General features: G+C 31.1%; 1 protein-coding gene across 3 annotated transcripts; it reads right to left on the bottom strand.

Annotated features, from left to right (window-relative positions):
* Nucleotides 1–13240: 13240 nt before the first annotated feature.
* On the bottom strand, nucleotides 13241–17304 carry LOC145312099 (uncharacterized). 3 transcript variants are annotated; one of them, XM_080151236.1, is made up of 7 exons: nucleotides 17172–17304; nucleotides 16182–16266; nucleotides 15332–15448; nucleotides 14899–15036; nucleotides 13904–14089; nucleotides 13602–13698; nucleotides 13241–13267 (listed from the first exon to the last, which is right to left on the bottom strand). In XM_080151236.1, exons 3-5 carry the CDS (start codon nucleotides 15367–15369, stop codon nucleotides 13948–13950), a joined length of 318 nt encoding a protein of 105 aa, XP_080007362.1. In that variant the 5' UTR covers nucleotides 15370–15448; nucleotides 16182–16266; nucleotides 17172–17304; the 3' UTR covers nucleotides 13241–13267; nucleotides 13602–13698; nucleotides 13904–13947. The 3 variants fall into 3 exon arrangements, with proteins under 3 accessions (XP_080007362.1, XP_080007363.1, XP_080007361.1); XM_080151237.1 differs by lacking the exon at nucleotides 15332–15448; XM_080151235.1 differs by lacking the exons at nucleotides 16182–16266; nucleotides 17172–17304 and adding an exon at nucleotides 15663–15837.
* Nucleotides 17305–17692: the final 388 nt, after the last annotated feature.

Raw genomic sequence — 17692 nt, 5'->3', positions numbered from 1 at the left:
TTTTTCAGCTGTCGTTGGGGGGCAACACATCGTAAAATTGACGACCTCTCCATTTGCCCCCCAAATATTATTATAGATTTATTTCTCTTGTTGGTTATACCTTATTCCTGATAGAGATGCTTTGCTTGTAACATAGAGCTTAATCGTTCAAAAATTAATTATAAAAAGGTAAAAAAATCAAAACATTTTAAATGAACATACTGACTTTTTGTTAATGATTATAGAGTTTCAATGCTTCCTTAATTGTACCTAAATGTAAAGCGTCACGTTTAAAACTGATGAGACAGTTCTTAAATGCTTAAATTAAAGAGAAGAGCGGCTAGAAAGACCAAAGATGTAGAAAAGCTTCACTGTTAAAAACAAAGATTTTGCCATTGGCACCAAACGTACATCTTAATATTTTAAGCAGAATTGTTTGTAACCAACAATATTGCGCGTTAATTTAAATTAACGTGTAAATTTTAACGATGAATTAACAATTTTAAGACAATTTTTATTAAAAAGATTAAATTAAAAAGATAGGCTATCCATACGGACAGATGGATGGACGTACTATAGATGTAGCAAAGCTTTGCTGTTAAAAACAGAGATTTGCCATTGGCACCAAACGTACAACTTAATATTTTAAGCAGAATTGTTTGTAACCAACAATATTGCGCGTTAATTTAAATTAACGTGTAAATTTTAACGATGAATTTACACAATTTTAAGGTTTTCAGACACTTTTTTTTTTATAAAAGAACAGTTATAATTTTTTGCTTTTATTGTCAACAAATCTCTAAATATGACATTTTGGTGCTAAAGCATGTTTTACTGGCAGCCGCTTGTAGAAAAGCTTTATTTGCGATTATCAGTGAGGATTCGCAGAAGCTGTAACTGCAGCCGTGCCAGCTGTGGGACTTTCACGAATAAGGAAGACTAAGTCACTTCAAGCCTTAGTTCAAGCCACCCTCAGCCGCAGTTATTAAATTTTGATCAAGCCATTCTTAGCCAAAACTACTCTGAGCTTTTATCAACCTAACTAAGCCACCATCAGACGCATCATATGCAAGCAGCCGCACTTTTTCACTCGTCTTTAATAATGTTGAAGCTGAATGCAATCGTGCGGCTTAGAGGGAAAAATGTAACTCCAAGCTGTAGCCAATAAATCTATAAGTATAGATGTATAAATCAGATACAACTGGATCTAGTGTTGGAGACCTTTTTCGTCTGCTAACAAATTGCTTTCTGCTCTTTTGTAGCGACTATGCTGTGTAGATACATTTAATGCGATTGGCTGATATTCAAAGATCAGCCCAGGGTCCACGGGCTTTGGAGTTTGGACATACTGTTATTTAAACCCTCCCCCCTCTATTGTTTTACATTAATCTGTAGCCACCCATGTGAAAATGTTTAAAAAGAAATATTTCCAAGTGAATATTTTCCTTATATTATTGCACACTTTCCTTAGAATTATGAGACATCACAATCAAGATAAAAATCAGGAATATGAAGAGATAAGACAATGGCCGATAAATTAATTTACATCCCCAAAAATTTTACACAAAATTAACCCTTCTACAGATTTTCTAAGTGGTTGAAACGTTTAGACACTCTAGTTAATGAACGAACCAATAAAAATTCAATAAAAGCCCTTAAAGTTGTGAAGCCAACGAATAAGAAAACGTTATTATAAGACCTTGGGGATTAGTGTAATAAACAGCCAAATGTTCCCTCTTTCCCTAATAAAAATATAAAATTGTACATCTACAAAATAAAATTTAAACAAGGATGACAACATCCATAAAAGCGAAGCTCTGAAACGGTAGGACAAACGAACATTAACACTTGTATAATGTCAGAACTGAATAATCAGAATGCGAATGTATAAGAGTCAAAGCAAAATTGTAAGTAAAGTTGTTGAAAAACTGCTTGATACAGGATAATGATTATGGACATACTTACATTTTTAGGACTTAATTATAAAGTTGCTTCGCTTTTAATATTGTACTTTGTTGTCCCAGGAATCAGTATACCAAAAATCAGACCAATCGGATAATTAGGTCATATACAAATTTGTTGTTAAAAATGTAAAAAAATCAACATGTTTAAAATGGACATACGGACATTCGGGTAATGATTATAGAGTTGCTACGCTTTCTAACTCGTACCTAACTATTACAGGAATCACCATGCAAAATTTGAAATCAATAGGACAGTTCTAACATGCCTAAATTAACGAAAAAAGCTATTTAAAAAAGTAAAAAAATCAACATGTTTAAAATGGACGTACGGACATTTTGGTAATGATTATAGAGTTGCTACGCTTTCTAAATCGTATCTAACTACTAATGGAATCACCATGCAAAATTTAAAATCGATAGGACAATTCTAACATGTCTAAATTAACGAAAAAAGCTATCCGTGACGGACGGACGGACGTACGGACGGACGGACGGACCGACCCTAATTATAGAAAAGCTTCGCTTTTAAAAAATCAGACTTACACACAATTGTATTAAGTAAAAAGATCATGAAACTCAAATTAAAACTAGATGTGTAAACATATTCTTTAGAACTTGGAAAATAATAGTTATTTCTCGCATCGTATTATAAACGGGTTTCCGCGGATATAGAATGTACAATTATAAGATTAAAATTATTTTTTTAGCCCAGAGGTACCGAAGGCACCGGCTAAAAAAACTGGTTTTAATCTTATGATTTTACATTTTTATATTCGTAGAAAGCTGGATATAATTCGGTGCTAGACATAGTTTTTTCGTACGGATGAGAACCGGTTCCTATCCACCGGATTCGAATGAATACGAGAAAAAGATTTACTTATGAGTTATGTTCTAGCAGACAAAAAATTTATTTATTTATTTAATCACATATGATTCAATCCTATGAAGAATAAATATGATATTCAGGATAATTTTTAAAAGCTAAGCTTTTCTATAATTAGGGGCGGTCCGACCGTCCGTCCGTACGTCTAAGACAGATAGTTTTTTTTCGTTAATTTAGGCATGTTAGAATTGTCCTATCGATTTTAATGGTGATTTTATGGTAATTTTATTGGACTTTGCATGGTGATTCCTGTAGTAGTAAGGTACGATTTATAAAGCGTAGCAACACTATAATCATTACCAGAATGTCCGTTGGATCGTCTTTTTCCCTTGAACCGATTCTATGAATAACTTGTAGAGTAGCTTTACTAGGGAAAAATCCAACCCATACTTTAAATTATGTATTTTTTTCTAATGAAAATAAAAGACTATAAAAATATTATCAAAATTAGACAAATCTAAAACAATTTAATATAATTTTTAAGAAAAAAAAGCATGTATAAAGACCTATTTATTAAAATGGGGAAATAAGATTTAAAAAACGAAGACCCTATAATGAAATGTTAGACAATAACCCTTTTAATAGAATGGTCATAATACAGCTAAAAAATTATTAGCAAATTTTGTCAATAAAAATTAACATTAGTAAAACAACACAAGAATCATAAAATTAGAGGTTTCGTGATAAAAAAAACTAAATTAAAAGAATGAAAATTTGTAAAAATTAAAGAGGACATTGAAAAAATATTTCTAGAAAAACTAATTTGAAACCAATAGTTTAATGTATTCTTGATGTAAAATAAAATAAAATGTGATCTTGCTAATTTATGAAATGAATATTGTAATTTAGTTGAGATATACACACACTATTAAATGCAAAATCTTAAAAATCAGGTCGCCAATTCCTAATAAAACATAAAAATCAACATAAAAGTCAAAGTCATCCTTTCTGCCTCCCTTTTTTCCTTAGGCTTCAGGCCTATAAAAGTAAACCTGGAAAAGAGAAACAGTCAGTCGTTATACGGAATTACTATATCACACTGACTCTTTTCAAAAATTCTAAAATTTAAGGGAAGACTCCCTTCTCTTGCTTTGGAATTTCTGGAGGGTCCTGGCGGCTCAAACTTAGGATTTTTCATTTAAAACATACCTAAAAAATAAAAAGTTTTGTTAGATAAAATTCATAATACTTTGTTAAATAAATTATAGAATATCATTTTGATGTTGGTCAATTGAGATAAATTTAAGGGTAAGGCCTTCTTGGGGCCTAAAAAGCTTAGGCATCCGGACGGATAGTTATCTCCAAGTTTTGTTCTGAAGAGAACTCCTATAAATATTTTTAGAATAAACAATCAGAGTGTGCATTTCCTAAAGACGAGAAGTTATTAGCCGCGGCTGTAAAGTCCCGCAAATACAGCGTCACCGCTCAGGGTGGTTCTACCACCTGTATTTGTCAGGGCATTCCCGCCTATCCCAGCCACGCTCAGGTGGACAATTGAGAGGATTGACAATGGCTGATAATTTTTCAGGAAGGACAGCTCCAATTGAAGGGGTAAATAGCGCGTGTATCACCATAAGTCGCAAGTCACTACGGGGCTAAATAGGGATAACATAGGGAGATACGGTGGTAGCTCAGCTACCAACGGTTGATGATAGCTCGCTATCTGACAGCCGATACTAACAACCGGATCCTCCCCATGCTTCTGAAGTCCAGGAAAGTTGGAGATCATTATCTATTCGGACAATTTAACATTTTCGGATTAGAACTTTGAATAAGTTCACGTCTTAAAGGTAGTTTTACTTTGCTAATACTCTGGAAGATCGGTTCGGAGCTAGTCTAGTGATTTTCTTACCTGACAAAGGTACCTAACAAAGAACTTCACGCCTCACGGGGATACAGGCAGCAGAACGGAATATTGTAGTCATGTTCGCATGACTCTAGTAATCACAGTAGATACTTTCAGTCCAAAAGTGTTGGCAAAGTTAGTTACCTAGGAATAAAAAATACTTAGACTAAATAACAGTATAAAGTTATCAGTAATGTCTTAGTACCATTTTTCGGAATAGGGCTTATAAACAAAAGACTATCTCTTAAGTGTATTTGGGTTTAGGATCGGTGTAAAATAATACCACCATTCTAAGGTTAGATATACTTGTCAAACAGGGATTAATGCGTCGCTGATCTGGAAAGGAGACATTGGTGAGAGATTGTAGTCCTGTGAAGTAGTGATAAAGGATTACATTTGTCCCTGGAACCCGGAGGTGACCCATAAAATTGGTTCCGTTACCTACGGATAAACCCAGGTAAGATTTAACTTTTTTTCTTTAGGTGGGATATTGGCTCAAGGCCACTAAATAAGTCTTACCAGTAAAGCATCCATAAAAGCACAGCTCTTCATTGACAAACAATCATTCCATGTGTAGTGCAGCAGAGCATAGGCCACGCACAATGGTGCTCCATTTATCTTTGATTTAGGCCTCATTCCATGTGTAGTACAGCAATAACCTAAAATGGATGATATTATTATTGATCAATTAGAAGATGAAATTTTAAATCCTCCACCTTATAATCCAGAATATGAACCTGGATTAAATAATGCAGTAAATCATTATCTAAGACTGGAGGAAATACCTAGTGTTCATGTTAGGCCTGAGATTCACTCAGCAACAGCAATGCTTGTCTTAGGCAATAGGCGACAAAATCGCATATTACATAGGCCTCAAATACATGTACAAGACATTCCACCCATACATGAAAATGAGCCAAATATTCAAGTAATAAAACAAGAAAATAATGGAAATAAACCCCAAAATAAAAAAGTAATTAAACCAACTTCAGATTTTTCGGGTTATGAGTCAGAATCTAGCTATTATAGTGAGGATTTTGACAGACAAAAAAGTAAAAAACATTCTAATAAAAGGCCTGACAGAATGTATGATCCACTTAACCCACATGGCAATGAGGACCAGAGACGCCATGAACAACATCATGATAGACATGAAAATCGTTATAAACACGATAAAGACAAAACTAAGTCTAACAAAGAAAGACAACATAGAAGAGATGATAGTGACAGAGAAAACAGGCATAAAGACAGACAAAATTTCTCTATGCCAAGGAGAATGAATAGACGTAGTAATAGTAGTGGTCCTAGCTCTAGTTCTAGCTCTTCAGATACAGAGTTAGATAGAAGGACTCCATCTACCAATAGAAATAACAAAAATAGAGAGACAAGACAAGAAAATAACTTACTTGGAAATATCTTATCTGAATCTCAAATGTGGCAACTCAAACTTCTTCTTCATGAAAATACATCTATCACTGACCTAAATACAGCAAAAATAATTAATCTCATACCAAATAATTTAGTGTGGGGCAGTTGTCAACACGAACGTATTCACAGACAAGTCAAAATATTGGGTAAAATCCCACCCCAATATGGAGAAAAAACTAACCCTTATACTTTTTTTAGCACTTTTAAATATTTGGAGGAATATGAGATTCCCTTTACTCATAGTTCCTACAACAATATTCTTATTCACTATTTTAATGAAGAATCAAGAAATAAACTAGATATGCTAGAAATAGATCCTAATGCCCTTAGTGCTCAGGATTTTGTAAAATCGATCCTAACTACCATAGGTGCAGAATTACTCAACTCACATGAATATGAGAAACAATTCTACACTTATAGATTCACTGCTGAAGATGAAAACAGACCAAATAAAATAATAATATATTTGGCAGCCATGTTGCAAAAAACAGGAAATAGTCATGAAAATCAAATGGCTAAACTTAGGGAAAAAATATGTACCTATTTGGTACCACCATTATTGCAATCTGCATTTTTGACATCCACAAATGTTCCTAACTTCTCTAAAGAGACAATCTTAAGTTGGTTTAGCAATAACAGAAGCTTTTATAACTCAGCCATTGAGAGAAAAAGAAAATTAGACAGACAAAAAAATGCAAATGTAAACCAAGTAGAAAAGGAAAAAACTTGTGAGCATTGCCAAAAGCCTCACTATTCTAGATACTGTTTAAAACATCCAGATGAAGCAGTTAAAAAAGCAAATATGGAATGGTGGTATAAAAAGAATAAAGAAAAAGCTAACAGTACAGTTTGCCTATTGTGTAATTCTGACACCCATGGTAGTGAGGAGTGTTTCACTTTCCCTAATGTCACTCTCTCCAAAGAACAATGCCCACGCTGCTTAAATTATGGTGTATCAAGACTATACCATCCATTGTCGGCGTGCAAATTCCCGCCAACAATGGAAAAAAACTAGTAGGGCAGCCGAGTATTTCTCAAGAAAGCAAAAACATACAATTACAAGTAAAAATACCACAAGTTACGGATTCTTGGGACATACCCGGCACCCCTATTCTAGAGAAAACCTCACCATTAAATCAAACTGGTCCCAAAATCAACATCTCTTTGTCCATTCAGATAAACCTGAAAAATTCAGATATTGATTATCAAAATGAAAATATAAAAATTAAGAATGTTGAAGTACTAGAATGTTCGACTACCCAAAATAATGTCAATAATAATACCCAAAATAGTGTAAATAGTAATAATACTAATAAGCTAATAGAAAATATATTAATGGAAAGTCAAACATCTAATACTTCAACATCAAACTGTTCGTCTATAAACAATGATTTTAAAATAATAGAAAACTCTATTGTTAATAATCCAATAGATAAAATTAATCCGCCAATAATTACCAATATAAAAGAAAATGTGTCTAACACAAAATTGGATAATATTAGTAAAACCCCTAAATACGCGACGGATCAAAAAATAAGTCAAAATATTGAAAAATTATCTAGTAATAAAATTTCCGTTAATTCGCCTCAACAATTGCTATGCCCAGAGGTACAAATAGGCAAAGTCGATTTAGAAAATATTTTGGGGCAAAAAGAGGAAATAGACGAACAGACAAACATCAATAAAATAGAAAGCAAAGAAAATTACCCTGAGGATTTAGATGAGCAGAAAATTGACTACTGCAAAACTGCACAGTCCTCTTACAACACTAACATATCTGAAAACAATAGAATTAAAGAAAAATCAGATTTTAAAAGTACATTGTGCATGAAAAATGGGGCCAGAAACACAAAGGCTTTATCATGGCTCCAATATCTTGAAGACTTTCCTTCTCAAAATAAATTCATGACAATCATGTTAGTTCTATTAACAAGTATGGTGATTGGTAGTACTCTTGCGTCATTTGGCTTATTATTTTTTATCATTGCATACATTAGTATGTCAAATGAGAGATTATTACTCATTGCCATGACTGAACGCGGAACTAACAGGATTGGTATGAATAAGCTTGAAACAAAGCCGGAGTTTAGGCCAATTAAATCGATTTACTCTAAAGTAAGCAACAGTCTAATAAAAACCCTAAATAAAATAATTAATGTCTTAAATTATATTAGGGTTTATCTAGCTAAAAAGATACGGTATAAAATAGTCATTATCCAAACGTTTTAAGAATCTCCAAATCCCATTCTTAGAACTATACAATGAGACACAGAGTTTCATTAATAAATTTATAGTATAAATGTATAAAGAGCATATTATTTTATTTCCAATTGCAAAGACCTAGAGCGTTGCAGACGAAAAATAATTCCATTAAATTTTGCTTTCTAAGTATAGCTGTTTAATGCTTTTTACTGCTTTTTGAAAAAGAAAGGGACAATTTTTGTGAAAAATTGTCATATCAGTCTAAACTTATGTGAAGTATCTAAAATTGCCATTATATTCATAATCATCTTTTCCGATTTACAATACTGCATTTTTAAACCTAGTTATTTGTGATTAATAAGACATTTTTCCTAATAGTGTGAATACTTTGTAGCAAATCAAAATTATCAAGTTTTTAGTGACATCTAGCGACAAATGTAGAACTAATATATTGCAGATGTTCCAAAATTTAATTTTTGCCTATATTTACGTTGTTTTCGATTATTTTCCCATAAATGGTTGAGCTCTCCCTTGTGGGGGTGGCAAATTAACTATGTCCTTATTTCAAGTATTGGGTTATTTTCAGTTTCAAGAGATCAATAGATAAATTTCAAAATAATCTTTAACAAATGAACAGTATATAAACAAAGCAAAAACGAAATTAACTAGGCAAAATGCAGAAATCATTATAACTGAAACATAGATGTCCAAGTAAAGGGGTAATGGTGTATTTATCCCTTACACCCCTCAAGCTTCTAAATACCTTACATTACTCCCTTTGAACATATAGAAATCCTCATTTTACCCCCATGCTAAGTAAAAAGCTTGGGCGTCCTTGTGTTAACATTAGTTTGCAATTTGCTCTTGGTTCTTTTGCCAGCACCCGGCTGTATTTACATTTTTGAATGATACAGCTTATTTCAAAGACCCTACCAAAAGTTGTGTAAAAGGTCTTTGAGAAGGGGTGGTTGTTACATATACTATTTATTGCTCTATATACATTACTTTAATGTTTTATTTATAAAAGGCAAGAAAAAATAATAAAAAGTTTGAACAAGAATAAACATCATTATAATTATAAAGTAGGGCAAATATGTGTGCTTAATAAAATAAATAAATAGAATATTAAAAAGCTCAACAGACGACAATTCTAGTTCTAGAGCAGATACGCTATCTAGTCTGTAACAAATACAGACATATCTAGTTTTGTAGCAAAAAAGAACATACAATCAAAATTATAAAATAACTCTCCACAAAACAGCAGAAAACACACAATTTAGTTATAGTATAATTTTGCTTAAAACAACAAATTCCTACCTTCTATACCTCCATTAGTATCCACAAGCCCTTCACACTTCTGCAGACAAATCCGGTACATCTGCATATTACAGGAGGCCCCAATGGAGAGTAAAACTGGTAAGAATTTCGAAATTTTCTCAGCTGTCACCAATGCCATCTTCTTTTCAGTTCACAGTTTCAGTTTTCTCAGCAAATTTCGAATCTCCAAATACAATTACAGACACAATACCTAAAAATAAAATACAAGAATTAATAACAATTAAATAGATAAAGCTATTAAGATTTTTTTTGCAGTAATAAGAAAACACCACACAATAATAAATTAATAGTTGACAAAATTTATGAACAGAAATGTGTCATCCAAAATTACAAGGCCTTATTAAATAAGCATGAACTTAATCCCAAAAGAAATAAAAATTTCCATAAGAAAAGTCTAACTAAATCCAATTTCCATAAATTATGTGTTTATGTAGCAAAATTGTCCAACAAATTTATCGTCCATTGTCTTATCCCTTAAGATCCCTGAAAATAAGCCTAATTTTAGCTAATAATTTTTATGAAAATGAATTTATAAATTCTGAGGTTTATGACCTAGTTCCGAACACATGTGTTGATTTTTAGACATGTGTGTTAAAAATACATAATTTTAATGTAAATCATTACATTTTTGAGCTAAGGTTTTTGACAACGGGGGTCACGCGCGCCCGGTAGAAAAATATCACAAGCAAAAGTATCAAACTCCTTGTTTACATTGTATTCAGATTTGTAAAAAATATCTTAATTTTATACTTTTTCCTAATTTTTCACACATTGATATCAGTAGTCTTATAGCAAATCTTGTCCAAATTTTTACAATAGTTGGGTAGTATTAGAGATAAAAATCATAGCTGTAGTCGATGTTAAAATAAGAGATAGCATTGTGGCAAGCTAAAATGATTAACTATTAACAACCTTTCGTTCTTCTATAAGCTAATTAAAATATTGTTCATACTTTTTACAGCACTAAGCATCTATGGCATTGTAAAAGGTTTTAAGAACCTAAATATGAGTTTAAGCTTTTCCCTAAGAATATTCTTATAGGGGCGCAGCCAATAGTTGTATCATTGTGTAAAGAATAGGGCCTTTATGCTTTGAAACATGTATTTCTTAGGATGTGTAGATGAAATGGCGAGTTTTTTTTGTATATTTTTGGCCTAAACAAAGAATATTTCTAAATGCAGTTTATTTTTTGAAATTAGTTGTTTATGGAAAGTAAATTGAATTTTTATAGTAAAATTTGAAAAACTTTATATGATAAAAACTTTTCTGAGGGTTCTAATATTATTAAACTGATAGATAGTAAATTAAGGAAATGCTTTGCTCCGAAATGATATAATTAAAATTTTTGTGTAAATGCATAAATATAGTGTTGAAAAAAGTTGACACATGTCAAGATAGAAAACAGACCTCATCAAAATTGTTTTAGTTTTTAATTTAAATAATGCGTATTTTGAAACTACAACTTGCAATATTTAAACACACACACGCAAGCCTAAGATAAAATAATAACAATTTCTAAGATTTAGAACAACTTAATCTTAAATTACTTTATAACATTTCTTGAAAGCAGTTTTTAAATCGATTTGACTTAAAAATAAATTTTTTTTCTTATTCTCTTTAAAATAGGAAGATAAAAACGCCGAATAATTTTTCTGTCAATTTTTGGCAAAATAATAGACAATTATTGGAAAAATTCGTTTTCGTGCGCATAAAAACAATCAAAATTTTTGCGTAATAGAATAGGTTTTAAGCTATTTTTGTAATTTTTTCATTTCTTTACATATCCTCAGTGTTTATGGTACGATTTCCAGATTTTTTTTTAGTTGCAAAATAAAATTTCCTGTTGTTTAAAGAAAACAGACATGACGATCAGACTTCCTTTTTGCAGGTTTTTGGCTATTTCTATATTTTTTACATTTTCCCCCATATTTTTGGTATTTTTGGACCAGTCTTAAAACTCTTTAAGATATCATGATCAAAATAATTCTTCCCATAGTTATGAGCATCCTTTATGTAAGTTACTTTGACCGACAACATTATATAAATAAAAACAAGTTTTAGTGTTTATTTTACCCAATAAATCAATTAATAAATACACTACAAATCTACTTGTAAATATTACCATCAATGACCTTTTTGTGTTTCGCTATTTATAGATGTTGTCATCCTTGTTTTGCTACATTTAAAATATTTACTTCACTTATAAATCTTCTTTCTTGTAAATTTATACATAAAAAGTTACAATTGCTAAGCCATAAAATTTTAAACTTTTAAAATGAACAAAAAAAATATAAGGTCATTTAAAAACAAATGGGAAACTACACATATATGTTTTAAAGCAGCAATTTTACACACCACAACTCAGCTGTTTCCCAAGCCACTTAGGCGGAACACACACGCAGGCTATATAGCTCTAAAATACATTATTCAACATCTAACAATAAGCACACACACACACAGCCTAGTTAGCTGTAGAGTACACATTGCTAGGCCACTAAACTACACGCACAACCAGTGCCACCTAGGCACACACACACACACAGCCTAGCTAGTTGTAGAGTACACTCTACCAGACTAAACAGCGACAAGCACACACCTGCCCACTTAGCTGAGAAAAAATTAAATGAGAAAGCAGAAATCAGCTGCCTATTTTTCTTCTAACCAAATCGGTTACACACATACACTAGCCTGGATAGCTAAAAAGCTAACAGCTGAAATAAAACAACACTATTAAAACAAACTTACAAAAAACTCTAAATTAAGAAAATATCAAACAAGCTGGATGGCACATGCACATTTCACACAACATAAAAATAAAATCAACATAAATAAACTAAAACTTTACTTATCAATATTTTTTTTTACACACACCTTGATTTTTCACCTTACACGACACTCCTTAATAAAAACAAAACACCAAAGCTATCAGTATAAAACAAAAAAGCGATATTAATTTTTTCTCTCTTTCTCTCGACCCCTCTCTTTATCACTTTCTTTCACTCTTGTCTTAAATCTATAAGTCAAAAGGCCAATGTCTCTTATGTCAATTACTCTATAGAAAGACAGAAAATAATGCCTTATATGTTTTATACAGAATGATATTAACAAAATAAATTTAAGTTTTTAAAAATATAAACCACCCTCCCAACTCCCAACAAAATGAACTGAAAAATAAAGCAGCTAATAAAAATCACTCTCAAATTTATCTCTAACTTATTTTAAAACCCCTCCAATTGAGCGAAATTTTTTTTTGCAAAGGGGGAGAAGTTATTTTGCTAAGCAAATAACTATCTAATTATAAATATATCAGTCACATATTCTGTTTGCATTAAACAAAGCCTAATCTTTTGCTTCACCTAAAATAAGAATAAGCATGCATGTATCTTATCCCCCAAAAAATAATTAAGGGGTCTTTTTTTAGCTTCACGATCCTATAAAAAGGGATGGGAGCACCATAGGCCCTAAAGGACCAAAATAGAAGCAAAAGGAACACTTACCTAGAAAATCAGTGTACAGGCTACTCCGTCTGCAATCAAATATAGGGCGGTCTTTCACCAGTTACTTGATCAGCAATGCAATGTTGGAACCACAGTTGTTGTATTAAAACTGGGAGCCGAGTAGATATGACTGAAAAAACAGAAAAAATAAATATTAAATCAAGCTAAAAAATATTCTACAAAATATAAGCTGTAAATAAGATCATTTAAAAAAGAAAAGCACACAGAAAATAAGCCAAAAGAAATTCACACTTAAACATTACATCTAAAAATCTTAGGATCTAAATATCTGTACTATTCTACTCTTGTTCAGAATACTTTTTTTCTCATCATAAAATCCATTATAAATATAAACCAATTTTTTTATCATTCTATGAAAACTTATACAGCTCATAAATTACGAATAAATAAAATATTTTAAATTAATACCCATCTAAATTGAGTCTAAATGATAATATCATTACCTCATAACTGCTATCTTAAGTAAATTTTGTACACCAACAACAAAGCCCAATAAGTGAGAAAACGGCAGAACAAATAGCTAAACAGCTACATGATAATCTAAAACAAAGAAAAAATAATTGTAAAATGAGACAATAATGAATAAGACAATAGTAAAAAACCAAAAAACTTTGTAATTAAAACACCATTATTTTAAAATTAACAACAAGATAAAATTATTAGTTGTTTTGAAGAAACACAGTCTCTTATCCAATATTAAATATGAGTTCGATACTTAAAAATTCATCAAAGAATTATAACTTACCAAATAAAATAACAAAACCAAATTAGAAAGGATCTCCTACATCGTCATCCCACAAATAGCGGCAAACACCACGCTTCTTGGAACCTTGTTCCAGGACAGGAACACTCTGCTCCATGTAGGTTGTCTTGGCGGATAAATAGCGGCCCAAACAAATCCCAAAAAATCTCATCTTCTTTCTCAAAACAACTGAAAAATAAGAACAATTAAAAAATATTAAAATAGCTATACAATTTTAGAAAAATCAATCTTTTAAGTATCGGTCTAATACTCCATATATCTATTGTATCATTAAAAAAGCTATAATTTAAAAGTGAAAGAGGATGTTGCTCTTATGATGTAAAAAACTTGGCAAGGTGTCTAATCACGTTGTCGTCGGTGTGCAGTGCATAAATCTAAAAAACGTTTTATTCTTTGCTCAATAATCTTTAAAAATTGGAAGAAAAAACAGCTTTTTGGACCACAACACTACCACACCACCTCCTAAATTAAATCAAGATATCCATGTTTTTAAAAAATGTAAAGCTAAGATAGATACACACTCTACTACTTTAATTGGAACAATAATAATAATTAATAATTTTATTTCAGGTTTCTAACTCTTTTATTATAGGATAACACCAGAAAAAACAGCTAGTAATCATCAATTTCCTAGGATCCGAAAAGGGAGAACCATATCAGTCTCATACTTGAGACAAAAAATCAACGAATGACTGTTAAAGACTAAACTACTAAAGACTTCAAATATTTTGAAATGGTCCATTTTTATCTCTTCCTAACAAAAATATTCAAAAAAGAAGACGGCATTTAAAAGTTTCGATATCTTCAATCAACCTTTTTCTCCCCTGTAAAGAATATTAAAAAACTTTCTTTTTTTAACTATCAGGGAAATAGGGATAGGAAACCCAACAGAGAGCTGAAAAATTTAGGTGAAAAACACTCAAATAATATATATTTCCCATTCATAATTTACCCATTACATGCAATGATATACTTACTTTGTATGTGTACCACAACCCACTAGTTGGAGATGTAGCAGTGCGGCAGGTGTCCCAGAATGAACAACTGACAGTGGAGCAGTCAGGGAAGCTTTCAATACTCGTTTATTCAGGTGGAATACAGCGGTTCTAAACAACCTAAAATAAAATAACAAAATTAGGTTGTTATAAATGAACTACAAATAAAACAATAAAGTATAATACATAAATAAAATACTAAAGTTTGCATTGCTTTGTTAATTTCTTTTTAAAGTCTTTTTTCGATTTAGGGCTTTTCAGAATAGTGCATTTCATTAAAACAATCCAATGGTTCATTAGTCAAGGAATGAAAAACTTAATTACATAATTAGGTGATATTTGGATAGGCCGCAATCTACACTATAACTTTGATTCCAAATTTCATTAGGTAGCTAACCAATCAACAACATTTTACCTATGGTTCTTCGTGCTCAGGCTTTCCTTCTGATCCATCACGAGGGGCACCAACAAAGTTCTCCACTAGAGATGGGGAGGACAGATCCACTCTTCTTAGGTTCAGCTAATTCCAGGCCTTGATAATATCAAATTAAGCCCAAACTTTTAATGGACTACAATGCTTTTAAAGTTAACTTGGAGGCTGTTACGGTACCCATTTATTGGTTCTTTACAATTAAATAGGAACAGTGAATTCAATGGAATCATATCTTCAATTTTGGTTTAAATGAAATCTTTGCATGTACGGCTTCGCTGGGAAAATGAACTGACTATTTTAATATTTGTTTTACCTTGTATCTCCGCAAAGACAGTTTAATATTACATTTTGAAAACTTTTTCACGATAGTTAATTTAACCAATCTTTTCTTAAAAGAAACAAAATAAGTTGTTGAAAACTACTAAAATTGGAAATAAAAAAGTTCAAATTGTTTTTATAAATGCTTTGAATTGATTTAAATGTGTATTCTGTACTAAAAAATAACAATTTTCTTTAAGTTTTTATGTAGACTGTTTTCCCTTGGTTTTAAGTAAGATGGCCGACGGGCGACGTTAGACTGATACAACGAATATAGAGATTTGAACCTTTTGCGCGTCATAGGTTAATCACATATATAGATTGGATAATATTTTTCTCATTTTCATTTTCTACAAAATTAAATATTCTTTGCTAAAAATGAATTTGAAAATAAAAATGGCTTTTGCATTAAACAATTACATTTTAGTATAAATTTAAGTTTTGTAAGTAATTAACATTATTTCCGACACTTAATTTTTGCTCTGTGGTGAAGAAATAGGTTGCGTGACTTTACCTTGACATATTTTAAATTATTAAACTTTAGTCTTGTTAGGGAAGCCTTCTCTCAGTCTTCGTGGGGTGATTTGACTGGATTCCTCCTAAATATAAAACAGTATGGCTACCAGGGAAACTTATACTTGTATTAATAATAAAAGAATTAAGACTCTATGACAATCTCTCAATAAGTAATGCCTCTTTTGGGAACTTTCTGATGACTCATGACATCGAGAGATTGAAACTAATAAGTGAGAACAAAACTGGGAATATGATATTGCTTGAAATTTATGCAATAGCAACTAACTTTAGGGTCTTTTTGACTGTATAGTCGGGTTTTTAGCTATTTTTTTTTATAAAAGGACTTTTTAAGAGTTTATTATTTATATCTGAAAGGATCTAAGTAATTTTTACAAAATTAGAACCGACTATGAGATAAATGTAAAATACTTCATATACCTACTAGCGGTTACGCCCTTAGAAGCCTCTAGGGGCAATTAATGTGTGAGGTCTTTTCACCCATAATAGTTTACAACCTTCCATAGACATATAAGAAGCTTCATTGTAAAGGTGAACCATATTGGTTCAGCGGTTAGCGAGATCTTTCGCTACAGACAAAAAAGGCTTACTACTTTATAAAATAGGATAAAATCAATAAAATATGTAGCTTTTGCTAACGCGTAAAAAGAACTATAACAGTTTAAATAAAACTACTCTATAACTAGGTAGATATGGAAATAAAATAAAATAACAAAAGTAATTGTTGGAAAAATATTTGGCCCATAACAAATAAACTGAAACAACCCAACTGCTCTTTAAAACAATTTCCCAAGAAGTTGATGTGGACCTTATATTTTTTTCAACACACATAATGTTATATAATGTACAACTAGTAGAAAGGAGATGAATATGACGAGGCTATCATATTTGTCCACTTGACATTAGTTCAATATAGTAAAACTAGTGTTTTAAAGGTCAAAAATAAAAAAGTTACAAATTTGATACTTACCAAAAATTGAGAGCCCAAACTACGACTACAATCAAGAACAAAAAACAGCCAAACTACTGCAAAAGGGCCTGAAAAAATAAGAAATTCAATTTTTAGATCTAATCAAAAAAGAATAAATCCAATTTTTAAAACACATAAAATTCAATCATTGATAAATAATTATGTTCAGGTCATAATGCAGGAATATGATTGCAATTTTATGGAAAACAACATTTTAAAAATATTGTTTCTTTAAAAATACATATAAAATTTAGTCTAAAAAACATCTGTTTAGTGAGAGATAAAGGAAGGACTAAATATTATATAATAAAAACGTAGCATAAGATTAATGACCTTAAAAAACGAACTTTTGAATAAAACAGTAATAAAATGACCAAATTTGTATAAAAGATAATTAATTAATGGAATGTCTTTCTATTTTTTAACTCTTCCCGATAGGAGTGGATTAATATCTAAGAGATAAAAAATATATAGACAAATAATATAATGATGTAAGAATAATTTATCGCATCGTGTTATAG

The sequence above is a fragment of the Acartia tonsa genome, chromosome 2 (assembly GCF_053477335.1).
Source record: "Acartia tonsa isolate MP-2025a chromosome 2, ASM5347733v1, whole genome shotgun sequence".
Classification (NCBI taxonomy): domain Eukaryota; kingdom Metazoa; phylum Arthropoda; class Copepoda; order Calanoida; family Acartiidae; genus Acartia; species Acartia tonsa.
The sequence above is the reverse complement of the archived record's forward strand: the minus strand, read 5'-3'. Positions and strand labels throughout refer to the sequence as shown.

What these genes read in the sequence shown, in the direction of transcription:
- LOC145312099 (XM_080151236.1), bottom strand. Translation starts at nt 15,369, where the DNA reads ATGGATCAGAAGGAAAGCCTGAGCACGAAGAACCATAG. An exon ending in CTGAGCACGAAGAACCATAG is followed by an intron (nt 15,037 to 15,331) that starts GTAAAATGTTGT and finishes ATTTTATTTTAG; the next exon opens with GTTGTTTAGAACCGCTGTAT. An exon ending in GGTTGTGGTACACATACAAA is followed by an intron (nt 14,090 to 14,898) that starts GTAAGTATATCA and finishes CTTATTTTTCAG; the next exon opens with TTGTTTTGAGAAAGAAGATG.